Source organism: Caretta caretta, chromosome 1 (genome assembly GCF_965140235.1).
Source record: "Caretta caretta isolate rCarCar2 chromosome 1, rCarCar1.hap1, whole genome shotgun sequence".
In the NCBI taxonomy this organism is placed as follows: Eukaryota; Metazoa; Chordata; order Testudines; family Cheloniidae; genus Caretta; species Caretta caretta.
In genome coordinates, this window is record NC_134206.1 from 23,532,474 (window position 1) to 23,548,996 (window position 16,523).

General features: G+C 40.4%; 1 protein-coding gene across 1 annotated transcript in view; it reads left to right on the plus strand.

The window, feature by feature from the left end:
* TMEM135 (transmembrane protein 135) overlaps positions 1-16,523 on the plus strand; it is a 396,209-nt gene that overhangs the window by 41,542 nt on the left and 338,144 nt on the right. Inside the window, exon 2 of the mRNA XM_048841768.2 lies at positions 12,356-12,483. Within this exon, the coding sequence (XP_048697725.2) occupies positions 12,356-12,483 (128 nt within the window). The remainder of the gene's footprint in view (positions 1-12,355; positions 12,484-16,523) is intronic.

Below are 16,523 nucleotides of genomic sequence, written 5' to 3' on the forward strand. Positions count from 1 at the left end.
GTTTCAGAGGCAGACAATGAAGGGGAACAGAGGAGTAGATCATCTACATATTGGACTAGTGTGGACCTAGACGGGAAAACAAGGTCAGCAAGGTCTCGGGCTAATGCTTGGGAAAAATATGACGGGCTTTCAGTATACCCCTGGGGCAGTGTGGTCCATGTGTACTGTTGCCCCTTGTAAGAAAAGGCAAACAGGAACTGGGAGTCAGGGTGAACCGGGACAGAAAAGAAAGCAGAGCACAAATCAACAACAGTAAAATGAGTTGCATCTGGTGGGATAGAAGCCAGAATCGTCGCTGGGTTAGGGACAACAGGAAAGGCAGGTATGACAATGCGGTTAATGGCCCGAAGGTCCTGAACAAACCGCCACGATTTACCATCAGCTTTTTGAACTGGGAGGATAGGAGTGTTACAGGGGCTGGAGCAGGGGATAATAATGCCTTGTTCCCGCAGGGCGGTCATGACTGGGGCAATTCCAGCCTTTGCTTCGGGGTTTAAAGGGTATTGAGACAGGCGAGGCAGAGGTTTGGAGGAATCAACAATAATGCAGACGGGGTCAGTATGTAAACGGCCCACTTCAGACGGGTGGGTCGGCCACAGAGAGGATGGGACCTGTGAAATTAGGTGTTCAAGGGACGGGACCAAGGGGCAGCAGGGGACCGGAGTGGAAAGGGGAGTTTCAGACAGCAGGGAGGCTACAGAATCACTCGGAGAGGACTGGGGGATTTGTAAGTAGACACCATCCGGGGAACAGTAGATGGTGCAGCCAAGTTTACATAACAGGTCCCGACCCAAAAGGTTCACCGGAGTGGAATCCGAGAGGAGGAATGCATGGTCCGGGGACCAACCTGGACTGGTAGAGGTTTTGAAAGGGGATAAGGGGTTGGGACTCCCGTAATGCCCACAGCAGATATGGTTTTTTTCGGAGCGGGGAACCTCAGGCAGGTCGGCAGTACGAACTGCAGAGAGCGAAGCTCCCGTATCAACAAGGAAAGGGAGAGAAAGATCATTAATGGTCAAAACACATTCACCCGTGGGAGTGAGAGGTAGTAAAGGAGCTAAAATTTCCTGAGATTCCCTGGTGTTCTGTCGTTGCTGTGGGACAAAGTAAGTCTGGGGACTGTCGGGCTGTGCCGACAGGGGGCCTAGCTGGTTGTTTACAGAGCTATTAGGCCAGCGCGGACACCTGTTTTTTCAATGTCCGGGTTGTTTACAGTAATTACAAACACCCCCAAAACCTGAAAATCCAGTTCCACGGCCCCTCCCATGACCACGTCCCCCTCCCCGGTACTGTTTACCTTGCCCTGAATAATGCTGTATTTGCAGGGCCATTAACTTTTGGGAAGATTGTTCCTCTTTTCCCTTTAGAGTGCGATGGCAGTGTTCTGCCACTGATTGCAATTTATCCATGGTTTCAGTTTCCCACCGAACACTTACTCGCTTTAGCGTTCTGCCAATAGCAGGTAGGAGGCCATTAACAAACGCGTGAGCCAGGGTGCCCTTTCCCATTGGTATTGCTGTATACCAGAATGTTGCAGAAAAACATCAGTCAGTCGGGTGCGATGGTCACCTGGACTTTCTCCCTGTCGCTGTTTACAGCAATGTATGGCTGTCCAGTTTGTTTTTGGAGTTCATACTCGAGGGATGGCCTCATGTAGGTTTTTAGCTCGGTCTTTACACTTTTTCCGGTGTTCAGCGTCAGGACCGGCGTCTGGTAAAGCTGAATGGCGCTCACTGATGGGCCAGTTGGCTGCTGTGAGCCATTTTTCATGCTCGCTAGGGTTACAAGTAGCTTGCACAGCTGCAGGAGGTCTGCCTCAGAGGGTTCATAGGTGTCGCACACTAACAAAAATTCCTCTACAAATGTGGTAGGATTTTCCAGGGGCTTTGGAAAGCCTTTTACAATTGAAAGGAGCTCTGTATGAGTCCAGGGTTTATAGCTCCAAGTGGGACCCTCTTGTTGGCCCCCAGTATGCAGGATTTGGAGGGGAGCCTGGATAGGTTTAGAGCCAGAGCGTAAGCGTTGGGCCCAATCAGTGTCCAGGCTATCTTCGTATGTATGGGGAAAAACAGAGGAGTCAGGCAGACTGGAGGGTTTTGGGGGAATGGGGTTTTTTTCTTTACAGGTCTGAGTGGTACCGGAGGAATGGGCCTGGGCGGTATTGGACGATCCGGACTGGTCTGAACTGGAGACCCCTGGGAGTTGTTGTGACCGCCTATTGATCGATGCAAGGATGCCAGGCCAATTAATGCATCTTCCTCATCGTCATCCCCAGAATTTAACAAGGGGTTTTCTTCGTCCTTTCCGACAATGAGATGGGAGTATGAAGGGGAATGGGATCAATCTTGATCTTCTCGGAGAACGGGATAAAGGGGAGCGCTCGGTCTGGCAGTGGGAGAGGAGGCTTCTAATAAAGCTTTTAACTTATCATTTGAATCCTTGAGAGAGGCAAGTTTTGATTCTGTCCACCTATGATTTGCCTCTTCCCACCACTGCATGAAACAATCAACCTCTCCTTTTGCCAGTTTAGTTTTAGGTTGGCCGAGTTTGTCTTTTAAGACGTCTACTCGCTTTTTGTCCCAAGATCCTAACAGTGGCCACTGAATTTTGGGATTCTCCATTTTTCCAGAAATTTACAGGAGTCCGGACCCTTCCTAAAATACATAAAATGAGCCAGTGTTCCTTTAGAAAACTGTCCCGACTTAGACGTCTGGTTACGCATACAGGAGGACTTTACACACCAATCACACAAGAAGGAAAGGCATGTTCGGCAGAGTGATGCTCGGTGCAACACACAAAAGGAGCCCACAGGCTACTGCCTCAATTGCCTTGCTTTCACACCAAGGATTTTACTCAAGGCGCAGTATGGCTGCGATTGTGCAGATTTCACTCACTCAGACTGTGGGGACAGGAACTCTTTGGTTAGCTGATCCCCGGATGGAGACGGCGCCCAGACTCAAACACACCACAGGGAGGATGGATAGACACAGAGACAAGGCAGTCCTCAGTCCGGACAAAACACAGAAATAATTACCTGACCAGATTCCTGATGTCAGATCCCGGGATCCCTACCAGAACAGAGTGGGAACCAACAGGTTTGATGGTGAAGACTTCACTGTGGTCATGCACCCTTCCGTTCTGGTGGAGGACCGCTTGGGCCAGGTGCCGGCTTGCCACGGCCCTCCTAAGGACGGTCAGGAGTCACATGGCCCCAGTGAAGACGGTTGCCATCTCGGTGGGACCTCCAAATTGTCAAAGTCAGATTCAAGACTCACTGAATTTGTCAGACCAGTCTGTTTATTAGCAAAGCACTTTGTCAATGCATCCAGATATATGTGAGCCTCCTGCAAAAGCTCAAGCTAACTTATTTATACACACAAGCCAAAGCCAATTTAACATAGGAGACAAAAGGAAGCAGAAACTGACAAATATACATACATATCTTATTTGCATACTAATGTTTACCAATCTCCTAGCTCAGTAGGAGCTCTAAGTTAATTAGTTTGAGGACCCATTGTCTCTCACTCCTTAATGTTTCTCTTTCTGACAACTATATTTCAACAAACTCTTCAAGCAGCATTTCTTTAATGAATTATAATTTCAATATAATTCATTCTACTTTCACAGTGGTTATAAACTTTGTTAGTACGATAACTCATAATTGTTATATATTTTTTATTTTTATGGGTTATTAAATTGTCTAATGGAATTACTTTTATTCTTACATATCTGCAGTCAACTTTCTAAAAAGGACCACATCAGCTTGAAAATCACAATTCAGTCTGAAAATGTTACCTATAAGTGTTACAAGATACACTTTTGACTAGAGAAGGAAAATTTCCTCAGCTTTTCACTTTCTTTTGTTATTTTTAATAGTACTCAGTATTCCTGTTTCTTGTATAGTTCACTTAATTTATTCTCGTCTGTGTGGATCTTTTTATGCATTAACAAAGGGTGGAACTTTTTTTTTAATTTAAAAAAAAGGAAAATGTCAATATCCTTGTAATAATTGGCAAGAGGATTTTGGGTAGCTGTGATACCTGAAGCTTCTAAATCATAATGTGAAATTGACTAGCTTTCAATTTGACAGTCTTTTAATGTAGCCTTTTAGCCAATAGTGGAAAAGATCTTCATTCACTAATTTAAAAGGAAGCAGCATGTACACTTACAAAATTCACCAGCATGAAGATTTGTTGGCCTGTATAGGAAGGGAGGAGTGGGAGAAGGTGAAAATGTTGTTACTGGTAATTTATAACTCAGAAGATGTGATTTTAATGAGGAAATCTGTGACTATTTCGCAGATGAATAAGCCAAGAAATTTCACTGAGCTCAAGGACACTCTATTCAAGAGTCCTCCCAGGAGCTCAGTTTAGACTCTGAGATGGAAGTTGCATCCACTGAAAGTCAGTGAGGCTCTCAGAGGAATTACTGTGTCATTTGATTCTTGCGAAGTGTTTGATAAGTCTCTTGTTCTTCTCTGGCCAAGTCCATAATACCATGTGGTGGTCTTCCCATGATTTGAGACAAGTAGGAATATAGATCATAGATTGCTGAAAAGGCCTCTAACATTATCATCAAGCCGTCATGACCTCTGAATGACTTATTTTTGGGCAAATAATTTGCACATGTTGAGGATATATGAATTGTTGATACAGATTCCTGCACACCATGAGGCCTTCAGTGCCGTCAGTGTTAAGTCTTGCCTCAGTGGTACTGACATACTTACATGCTTCAGTAACATAAAAACATTCAAGTCAATCTGGCCTACTTCACAAAACTTTCAGTTTTTGCAAAGTTTTGTGAAGAAATTTGAAAGGAGAGGGATGAAGGAAGAGTCCCAGTTGAAGGATCAAATAAAGGACAGGAAATATCTGAGGTTCTTTACCTCTTCATCTCTTATGCTCCAGTTGGCCATGGGTTGAATTTTTCTGAAACTGAACAAGTGTCATATGCATCAGAAATTAGCTGGGTTTGCACAATGTAATAATACAAAACTACTCAAGATAGTTAAGTCCCAGGCAGACAGTGTAGAGTTACAAAAGGATCTCTCAAAACTGGGTGACTGAGCAACAAAATGGCAGATGAAATTCAATGTTGATAAATGCAAAGTAATGCACATTGGAAAGCATAATCCCAACAATACATATAAAATGATGGGGTCTAAATTAGCTATTACCACTCAAGAAAGAGATCTTGGAGTCGTTGTGGAAAGTTCTCTGAAAACATCCACTCAGTGTTCAGTGGCAGTCAAAAAAGTGTACAGAATGTTGGTAATCATTAAGAAAGGGATAGATAATAAGACAAAATATCATATTGCCTTTATATAAATCCATGATATGCCCACATCTTGAATACTGCTTGCAGATTTGGCGCCCCATCTCAAAAAAGATATATTGGAATTGGAAAAGGTTCAGAAAAGGGCAATAAAAATGATTAGGGGTATGGAACAGCTGCCATATGAAGAGAGCTTAATAAGACTGGGACTTTTCATGTTGGAAAAGAGGCGACTGTCGGGGGGATGTGATAGAGGTCTATAAAATCATGACTGGTGTGGAGAAAGTAAATAAGGAACTGTTATTTTTATTTACTCCTCATAATACAAGAACTAGGGGCCACCAAGTGAAATCAATAGGCAGCAGGTTTAAAACAAACAAAAGGAAGTATTTTTTTCACACAACACACAGAGAACCTGTGGAACTCCTTGCCAGAGGATGTTATGAAGGCCAAGACTATAACATGTTTCAAAAAAGAACTAGATGAATTCATAGGTTCATCAATGGTTATTAGTCAGGATGGGCAGGGATGGTGTCCCTAGCCTCTGTTTGCTGGAATCTGGGAATGGGCAACAGGGGATGGATCATTGATTATTACCTGTTCTGTTCATTCCCTCTGGGGCACCTAGCATTGGCCACTGTTAGAAGACAGGATACTGGGCTAGATGGACCTTTGGTCTGACCTACTATAGCCATTCTTATATTCTTAATGCTTGTGATGCATATAGCTAAGTAATTAAGGCTAATTTTACCTTTAAAAATCAGCTGGTTCCAGTGGGTGCAAATGCAGTTTTCTTCTCCCAGTGTTTAACACTGTTGTCCTGTTGGTGTAGATAGAGCAACCCACATTCAGCAACTGTTGTAAGAAAGCGTGGTTGGCCAGTGATTGGAACTGTGGTTGGACCATACTTTCTTAAATGAATGCTGAACTTGGTTGAGCCTGTCTGTGACTGGGAGATGCATTTTCATCTTTGTTCATAGGAAGAGCCATGTTTGACACCTGAAGTTAAAATGTCTGTTTCCTTTTTTATATTTATAATTTTTAATTGAATTTTCCAAATACAACGCATACACCAAAATATCAGATTCATCGTAATACACAAAGCAAATAAACAAGGTTAGGTTAAAGGGAGAAGAGAGGAAGCGACATATGTATCTTTACTGTCTACGTTAATCATAGACCTCTAGAAAGTCAGCCCAGATTGCTTTGAATTTTTCAGGCATTCGTCTTGTGTGGAATGCCAGTTTTTAGCTGTGAGGTCAGCTGTGTCATGAGTCAGGCATCAATGTTTGGTAGGGATCGATTTTTCCATTTTTGAAGGACTAACTTTTTAGTTCCCAAAGCTGCATATTGGAACCATGCTGCCTTGTTAACAGGGCTTTGGAGCTGTGCTCCGGCTCTGCTCCAGCTCCAGGCAAAAACCTGCAGCTCCACTGCCCTGGAGCTGCTCTGCGTGCTCTGCTCCAAAGCCCTGCTTGTGAAGAGGTAAAAATATCAGTTTCTTAATGCTGACAGGGCTTAACATGTTTGTGTCCTGGCTGGTAAAACCCATTGCCTATGATCATGACTTATGATTTTTAAGAAACCTTCAGGAGACACAGTCATTTCTGTGTGTTTGCACTTGAGGAAAGAAGTGAACTTTGCATTGCTGTAGTAAGTTTTTAAGTTTTAGATTGAATTGATGGTTCATTTTTTGGGTAGCTACTCATTATAGTGCTGCTTTGGCTAATGAGCAGCCACTTCTATTCTATGCCCATTCAGCATAAATGATTTTTCATAAATGTTTAATACATTTCATTATGGCTTTTTCATGAGTTACATGGCCATAGATTAAAAAAAATCTGTTTTATTTCTTCACCTTTTTTTAGAGTTATTTTCTCTTGGATAACTAAAATATCAATTTATTCATTTGAAATCTATGTACTTATGTTATACGGAGTACTATGAGTTAGCATATGACTTGCTAAGGTTTGAGAAACAATTGGTTGAAAAATAGATTATACAGTTTTGAAATATATGTGCAACCATGCATATATCTGAATATCCATACACTGAAACAAAACTTTACAAATGAACTAATGAGGGCATTTATTGTATAGTGAGACTAATTGTGACTACTCAGTTAAAAAGAATATTGCATCTACTAGATGCACATATCTAAAATGTTGAATATATGAATCTCTCATATCGTTCGCTAGATATTTGTCTAGTGCGTCGCACAATGGGGCCCTGGCCTGATGCCTATGGATGCCTTGATGCGTATGGGTGCTGCCACAGTATGAATTTTCAATAACCTGCTGAATTTGGAACACAGTTTTAAATTGCAGGGAAATTCAGTTAAACAGTGTAAAGTTTTAATTGCAAATGTAAATGCTAAACGTCAAAGTTGTGGTTGGCTTGGAAACAATAATTTGGCTACATTTTCTACCTATATTAAATGTAACAGCCTACGTACTGCAGGTGTGCAAAGGGAAGGGTTGAACAACAATTGCTGTAGAAACAATAACTGAATGTAGTGACTATGGGCCAGATTTACAAAGGTGCCTACCTCAGGTACTTTTGCAAACCCCACTAGGCACCTGTCTGCATCTTTAGGTGCCTAACTACTGTTAAAATTCTGGCCCCATGCCTTTAAATGCGAATGCATAGTTTGTGTTGAAAACATTTTCTAATTATTGTGTTTATTTCCTATCAAAGTGTATTGATTGAGCTAGTCTATCTCGCAAAAATCTGCTTGTGCAGAGCAAATAGTTCTATTTTGAAGGGTGAGTAAAATACTATTAGTGTTTGAATTACTCTTGTTCCCCTTAATAAAGGGTGAATGAATAGATTTTAGGTCCTGGAGTAGTACATTTTTATGACAAGTCTGCAAGACTGGAGATATTTTTAAAAATATTAAGTCTGAGCATTTTTGAAAGAAGAGTGGCAGCAATACTTTTCTACAAAGTGTTGGTGTTCTGATATAATGGACTGTCTGTTTAATTTTTCAGGTTTGAAATATAATACTGTGAAATCTATAATTAAGATTGCAAAAAAGTTTCCATTAATAACCTCTTGTTTTTACTTGATGTCTCAAACTTTTTAAAAACTTCAAACTTAGTTTGCTAGTAGTCCTTAAGGAGCAATGCATGGTTAGCAAGTTTTTTTAATGAATAATCAAAGTTAATAGTTTAAATGTTTTCTTATTGAATAAAAATTCTGAAAATATTATACAGTACAGAAAGCTGCTGGACACTTAGACCTTCTCCCCCCTATATTTCAGATGTGTGAGAAGAGACCTAACACACTAGATGTAGAAACTGTGTTATCACCACCTTATGCACGACTGGAATTCACTCAGAAACTATGTTAATTAGGGCTGTGTAAGAAGCTACATAGAACAGAATTTTCAGAAGCTGGATATAAAGAATGTTCTCTCATACTAAGACAGTATTTCATAGCAGAGCCCTGTAGAAGAGAACTGTTCAGGTTGAGTCTACAAATATGCAGAGATAATTTCCAGCCTCTTCAAGTTAGATTTGCTTGATCAGAAAACAATGTTAATTATTCATTTTGGCAAACAAACCAACACCCAATTTAAACATCCATTTATTTGCAATGCCTAAATTAAGGTACATTTAAAAAAAAAAAGGATCAAATAAGAAATGACACCACCTTAGGCAACAGATCTGTTTCCTGTGGGAAAAGGATATCTGGATCTGACATGTTTACAGTTACATATTAAGGATTTATTTAATCACTGTTGGCAAAATCCATTCATGCCCAAAATGAAGGATTAGTATCAATCCACAGAGAAGAAGATAGCATTTATAACTTAATCTGACAGAGTTCCAAGATATCTAGGAGGCTTTCCTGGAAACTGATGAAGAAAACCCAGACCTCAGGAGAATGAGGGAGAAGCCTGGGATTCTGCTGCCCTCACAATTTAAATTTTCCTGCTCTGTGGAGCTTTGTGCACTGCAAAGGATTTAAAATTTAAATGATAAGGTCAGCAAATGTCAGCCAACCCTTTCTCTGCCGGCAATTGTTAACAAACTAGCTGACAGCTAAGAAACTCAGCTCTAACAGGCTCTGCAGTTCTTCTCAATGCTGCCCACAATACACTGAACTCTCTTCTCCTTCCAGCAGGCAAGACTCCATATCTATGCTGACTCTTCAGCCTCTCCTATCTAATACATATATTGCCCTCATCACCGTAATATCTAAGTAGCTCAGAATTATTAATGGATTTTATCCTCCCAGCACTCCTGTGAGATAGGGAAGTACTCTCTCCATTTTACTCTATGGTCTCCTGCTGCCCTTCAGACAACGTAGTTCCTGCAATAGCTGTGTGTCGGGAGCTGCCCTTACCTGCAGCCGCCTCCAGATCCCCCTGAAAGGGGTTTTCCTCCTTCTCTTCTGGCAGTATCGATTTCAGCGATGCTTTCCCCTACAGAATTTGGGAGATGGAGAGGGAGAATAAAGTGGAATCCAGCTGGCTCACTTGCCCAGTCTCCTGTAATCCAGAGGGTCCCCTATTGACTCTGAGTGGGTGCTGTGAGTAGTATGGGGCCCTAGTTAATTTAGTTTTGTTGGTTAAAGGGGAGACTACAATGGGTCATACTGAAAAGTGAACTGTCAGGCGGTGGGGAGGTTACTGGTGGAGTTCCTCAGGGATTGGTCTGGGGACCAATCTTATTTAACATTTTCATTAATGACCTTGGCACAAAAAGGTGGAGTGTGCTGATAAAATTTGCAGATGACACAAAGTTAGGAGATGTAACCAGTACGAAGGAGGACTTAAATATCATAAAGAAGATTTTAATGACTATGACAAATGGAGTAATAGAAATGGGATGAAATTTAGTAGTGCAAAGTCATGCATTTTGGGACTAACAATACATTTGTTTTGCTATGAGCTGGAGACACATCAATTAGAAGAGACAGAGAAGGAAAAACACCTGGGCGTACTGGTCAGTTACAGGATGACTATGAGCCGTCAATGTGATGTGGCCATGGAAAAGGTTAATGCACTCTTAGGATGCATCATGTGAGGTATTTCCAGTAGAGATAGGGAAGTATCATTACCATTATACAAGGCACTGGTGCACTCATCTAGAATACTATATACAGTTCTGGTCTCCCATGTTGAAGAAAGATGAATTCAAACTGTGACAGGTGGAGACACGGACTATTAGTATGATCAGAGGAATGTAGAATTTACTTTAAGACAGGAGCCTTAAGGAGCTCGGCTTGCTTAACCTTGGTTAACCAAACAAAGGCTGAGGGGAGATATGATTGCTCCCTATAAATAACTCAGAGGAATACACGACAGGGAAGGAAAGGTATTATTTAAGTTGAGGGCCAATCTTGACACAAAAACAAATGGATATAAATTGTCCATAAAAAAATTTAGGCTTGAAATTAGGCAAAGTTTTCTAACTATCAGAGAGGAATGAAGTTCTGGAACAGCCTCCCAAGGGGAATAGTGTGGACAAAAAATCTAACCGGGTTCAAGGCTGAGCTTGATAGGTTTATGGAAGGGATGGTATGATGAGGTTGCCTACAATGGTATGTGGTCCATCTGAGACTGTTAGTAGTAAGTATAGTCGCACCTCAGTGTTACGAACACCTCGGGAATGGAGGTGGTTCGTAATTCTTGAAAAAACATTGACAGAATGTGAATACTGTTCTTTCAAAAGTTTACAGCTGAACATTAACTTAATGCAACTTTGAAATTTTACTATGCAGAAGAAAAACGCTGCTTTTAAACACCTTAATTTAAGTGAAACAAGCACAGAAAGAGTTTCCTTACCTTGTCAAATCTTTTTTTTAACTTTCCCTTTATTTTTTTTAGTAGTTTACATTTAAGACCGTACTGATTTTACCTTTTTTTTTTTTTTTTTTTTTGGTCTCTGCTGCTGCCTGAGTGCATACTTACAGATCCAAATGAGGTGTGTGGTTGACTGGTCAGTTCGTAATGCTGAAGTTCTATTGTATCTCCAGTTGTCTGAGATGGAACACTAGATGGGGGAGGGCTCTGAGTGACTATAGTGAATTCTTTATCAGGTTTTTGGTTGGTGGGTCTTGCTGACACACACAGGGTCTCACTGATTGTCATAATTGGGGTTGGGAAGGAATTTCCACTGGGTCAGACTGGCAGAGACCCTGGGGTTTTTTGACTTCTGCAGCGTGCGGGCTGGGTCACTTGCTGATTTGAACCAGGAAACTTGGTGCCCTAGTCCACTTGGATGAGAGGGAAGAGAAGTAAAGAAAAGAAAGAAAGGCAATAGTGGAAATCTGAATAGAAAGTGCTAAGTGAATATATCTTTGTCCTTCACCACTATGCTAACTTCATGGAAATTCAGAACAATTATGTGAGCTTTTTCCTACCTGTAAGTCTTTGTTGATAGACTGAATCTAAAAAGCTATATGCATTTCTTGAAAGTAATCTCACCCTTCTTATAAACATACAAGCAGAAATTAAATTGACCTCTAGGCATATTTATTGTCTATATCTAGTCTGTTTTCTGTTGGCTGACACTTATTATGTGATTTTTTGCAAGAGAGGACCTACTCATAAGAGATGCTTTGTATAAATGATATGGCTATTCTAAGCACTCTCTTTCTGATCTCTGACGTCATAGTGAATTTTTGGAGGAAGACTTGCCCGTCAAGGTAAAAAAAAATGTTAGGTTCCTTGAAGTTAAAATTTACAGAAATATTTCACTATTTTATGGGGGGCTGCATAAGGCGTGTGCTTGGACTTCTTAGGGATGTTTTAACCTGTATACATTTCCATACCTTGGAACACAAAGTATTGTGAAAATTTATCATCAGCTTAAAACAGCTAGCCTTCTCCCACTCAGCAAGGTCAGCAAGGTAGTAAAATTCTTCTTATAGTCATAATGGCCTCTGCATTTCTTGCACAATTTCAGAGGAAATCTTTTATGGTATTCTTCATAAAAGTATCTCAGTAAATTAAGAGGCTTTGATTTATTGTTTACATGAATGTGTCTCCCTGTGCAATAGTCCTCTTTTTCTTTACAGTGTAAAAAAAACTAGTTGAATTCAAGCGTGCATCCTTTTTTTATCCCTCCAGATTGCGGCAGTTCTCAGGAAACGAAAGCTTGACTATTATCTGCACAAACTGCTACCTGAGATTTTGCAGTCAACTTCCTTTCTGACTGCGAATGGGAGCTTGTATATTGCTTTCTTTTGCATTTTAAGGTTGGTATACACTATGCTAAATATTTGAGAATGACTTGCTATATAGTATCTTCAGTTTTTCCTTTTTATTTGTAGAATTATTCCTATATGCTTCCTATTGTGACTTCTTTGAAAAGCAGCCACACCTTTATTGGAATAAGAAGATGATCTAATGAAAGGTTTCAGAGTAACAGCCGTGTTAGTCTGTATTCGCAAAAAGAAAAGGAGTACTTGTGGCACCTTAGAGACTAACCAATTTATTTGAGCATGAGCTTTCGTGAGCTACAGCTCACTTCATCGGATGCACCTCCGATGAAGTGAGCTGTAGCTCACGAAAGCTCATGCTCAAATAAATTGGTTAGTCTCTAAGGTGCCACAAGTACTCCTTTTCTTTTGACCTAATGAAAGGTTCTCCCATCTTGTTTTCTGTCTTTACTAATTCAGTGTATATTTTTCCCACTGTTTTTGTCAGTATGCCACTTTGTGAATTAATTTTTTCCATCCATTTGTACTTCATCAATATCTATACGTGCACTAAGTGTAATAGCTGATAGATATTGACCTTTAATTTCTACTTCCTGAAGGAGACGTAAATATCATTATAATAAATGAATTTTTTTTGGTAACTTTCTCTTTATTACCTTAACTCTGGTCATAAAGGAAGGGGAGCAGAGCTCCAATACAGCTGCTCGTGCTTTCTCATTGGTTGGCTGGGTGAATGTGATTGTTCTGTCTTTCAGTCATTGTTCTTCCTTCTTGAACTGTGACAATGGGCTTTTCATAGAATCCTAGAATATCAGGGTTGGAAGGGACCTCAGGAGGTCATCTAGTCCAACCCCCTGCTCAAAGCAGGACCAATTCCCAACTAAATCATCCCAACCAGGGCTTTGTCAAGCCTGACCTTAGCAACTTCTAAGGAAGGAGATTCCACCACCTCCCTAGGTAACGCATTCCAGTGCTTCGCCACCCTCCTAGTGAAAAAGTTTTTCCTCCTATCCAACCTAAATCTCCCCCACTGCAACTTGAGACCATTACTCCTCGTTCTGTCATCTGCTACCACTGAGAACAGTCTACATCCATCCTCTTTGGAACCCCCTTTCAGGTAGTTGAAAGCAGCTATCAAATCCTCCCCTCATTCTTCTCTTCCACAGACTAAACAATCCCAGTTCCTTCAGCCTCTCCTCATAAGTCATGTGTTTCAGTCCCCTGATCATTTTTGTTGCCCTCCGGTGGACGCTTTCCAATTTTTCCACATCCTTCTTGTAGTGTGGAGCCCAAAACTGGACACAGTACTCCAGATGAGGCCTCACCAATGTCGAATAGAGGGGAATGATTACGCCCCTTGATCTGCTGGCAGTGCCCCTACTTATACATCCCAAAATGCCATTGGCCTTCTTGGCAACAAGGGCACCTGTGGACTTGTATCCTTTTCTGCACAAGGAAGTTGACTGGAATAGGTATGCTTTAATAGCTCCCTATGTGGAGACTCTGTTCTGAAATAAAAGTATCTTTATTCTGGAATAGCTACTCTGCTCACAAAATGGAGTAATTCTGGAATAAAATCACTTTTTATTCTGAAATAGTGTCCACATGGGGGAGTTACTCCAGAATAGCTATATTTATACCAAAGTATAATAGTAGTTGTGCTGGTCAGTTTCCTCCATATAGACAAACCATAACTCATCTGTGTAGATGTGTAAACTCGAAAGAACCTGACTTTCAAACCTTGTATCACTTCATGATAAAGTTCAGAATAGCAGCCGTCTTAGTCTATATTCGCAAAAAGAAAAGGAGTACTAGTGGCACCTTAGAGATGCACCCGATGAAGTGAGCTGTAGCTCACGAAAGCTTATGCTCAAATAAATTCGTTAGTTTCTAAGGTGCCACTAGTACTCCTTTTCTTTTCATGACAAAGGATGTTGTCAAGCTTTTTAGGGACGCAGGTAAAACTCTCTTTAAAGTGTGGCTTTGCTCTGAAAGGTGACTCTAGGTGACCGTTACTCAATAGTCCTAAGTCAATGTATATTGCAAGTAATTGTGGAGATAATTAAGGCTGAGACTTGCTTCCCTTGTAATTCTGCTTCTCTGAAGTTTTCACCTTGCAGGATTATAAATCACCCATTTACCTCCCTTTGAGGTTGGAACAGAATCTGTTTGAGGTGGCATTGTATTTTACCTCTCTATTTTTAAATTCTTTTCTGAGCTGCTAGTTTTTTTTCCAGTCATTTTTAGTTTTAATGGCTGACTTTCTCTGGGGATATTTCACTTTCTGCTCTTTTGGAATTGAGTGGAAGGTTCCAAAGATTGAGTTAAGCACAAAGCATCCTGGGTAACAGTAAGGTGTTTAGCTTGTGCTCAGACATCTGTCTGCTGCCCTTGAGAATTCTACCTTCCTCACACTAGGGTGTGGAGGAACCAGAAGTGAGACCCCTGGAAGAAGATATCTTCAGGGAAGCAGAATTTCAAATATATACCTTGACATTGTAATTATGTTAATACTTTGTACCTATATGGCACCCTTCATCCAAAGATGTTAAAGTGGTTTAAAAAGCATGTAAGTATTTTAAGTGTGGGATAACTGTGGGACACAGTTCGGGTAAATTTTTGAAAAGCAGCTAAGTCCAATTTTCAAAAGGAATGTGGGCACTTATCAGTTTCAGGCTCTTAAGTCACTTAAAAGTGCTTTAGAACATTTTACTCCTGGTCTATACACTTGGATTGGTCATCTAAAAGTTTGATTGTAAACAGATTTAGTTATACTAGTGCCAGCCCCTCTGTAGACACTTTTATATTTGTTTAAACTTGGCTTATATTGGTTTAGCTTACAGGGGCAAGTTAAACCAGTTTAGACCAATAGAAGTGTGTTCACACAGGGGTTTTTCCCAGTTAACTAAATTATTGCATGTTTGTGTATAGACAAGCCTTAAACTTTGGGAAAGGCTGCATAGTGAATCAATGGCAGGGACTGAAAGAACCTAGGTTTCTAACTCCCTGTTCTAACCACTAGACACAACACAACAGTAATCTTGTAATCCAAAACATTATTTCTATCTATATTTTTAGATTCTTCATGATGAGAAGTGCTTTTGGCTTTTGAATTTGCAGACAATTGCACTATGTAAAATGTATATTGCTGTCTTTTAAATATTATTATCAAATTGAAAATGTAAGTATTAGTAAAATGATTCAAAACTATGCCAAAACAACAGATTCCTGTAATAATGAACTTTTAGCTGGTGCAGCATTTGGCATTGTCCAGTGAAATTAACCTTCTGTAGCCATGGGAATGTATAGTGTGTATAATTGCCATTACATCACTCGTTGCTGATTCACTGACTCCTCTCACTTTTGAACATAAACTGGTCGTACTTCTTTGCATCATTGTTTTTGTGGCATATTGAGGGCAAAGATAGAATGAGGCAAGTCCTTTGCCCTTCCTAGGACAGGGATAAAATTGAGCTGGTTCAAATGGTGTTTCTAATTTCACTAGTTCTTTATTATGTGGTGCCATTTCTCATATGTAATTTCATCTCTTTTCATTGCCCCATATGAATTTATCATGTTACTTGCGCTGTTTTATGAGGACAGAGTCTCAAATGAGATTGTGCTGCTGAATCAGCTGCTATTGCTTGTTAAAGCTCTGCGTACAATCTTTCCACTTCACTAGTACCCCCATTCCTTGGAGATGGTTTATTGCCTCCACAGTCCATTCCAAGTAGGCTGAATATGCAAGAGTTCAGAATCAAGTTTTTAATAACTGACTGGACAATTGGGCTGCTACTGTAATTTACATTTAGCAAATGTGTACGTTGTTTTTCCCTTTTTCCACAGTAACAAATTTAATCTTTGCCCCAAAACATAATTCCTTACACGTAGTCATTATTTTGTGTAATAAATCCATTTTCAGAATGATTTTGTTTATTAATGTGCCCTGAATTTATAAGATTTTTTTTTATTTGTATTATTCCTGAAGTTGTGGACTCCTGGGGTGAGATCCTGGTCCTATAGAAGTCAATGGGAGATTTGCAATTCTTGAGTTTAATAAAGCCAGGATTTCACCC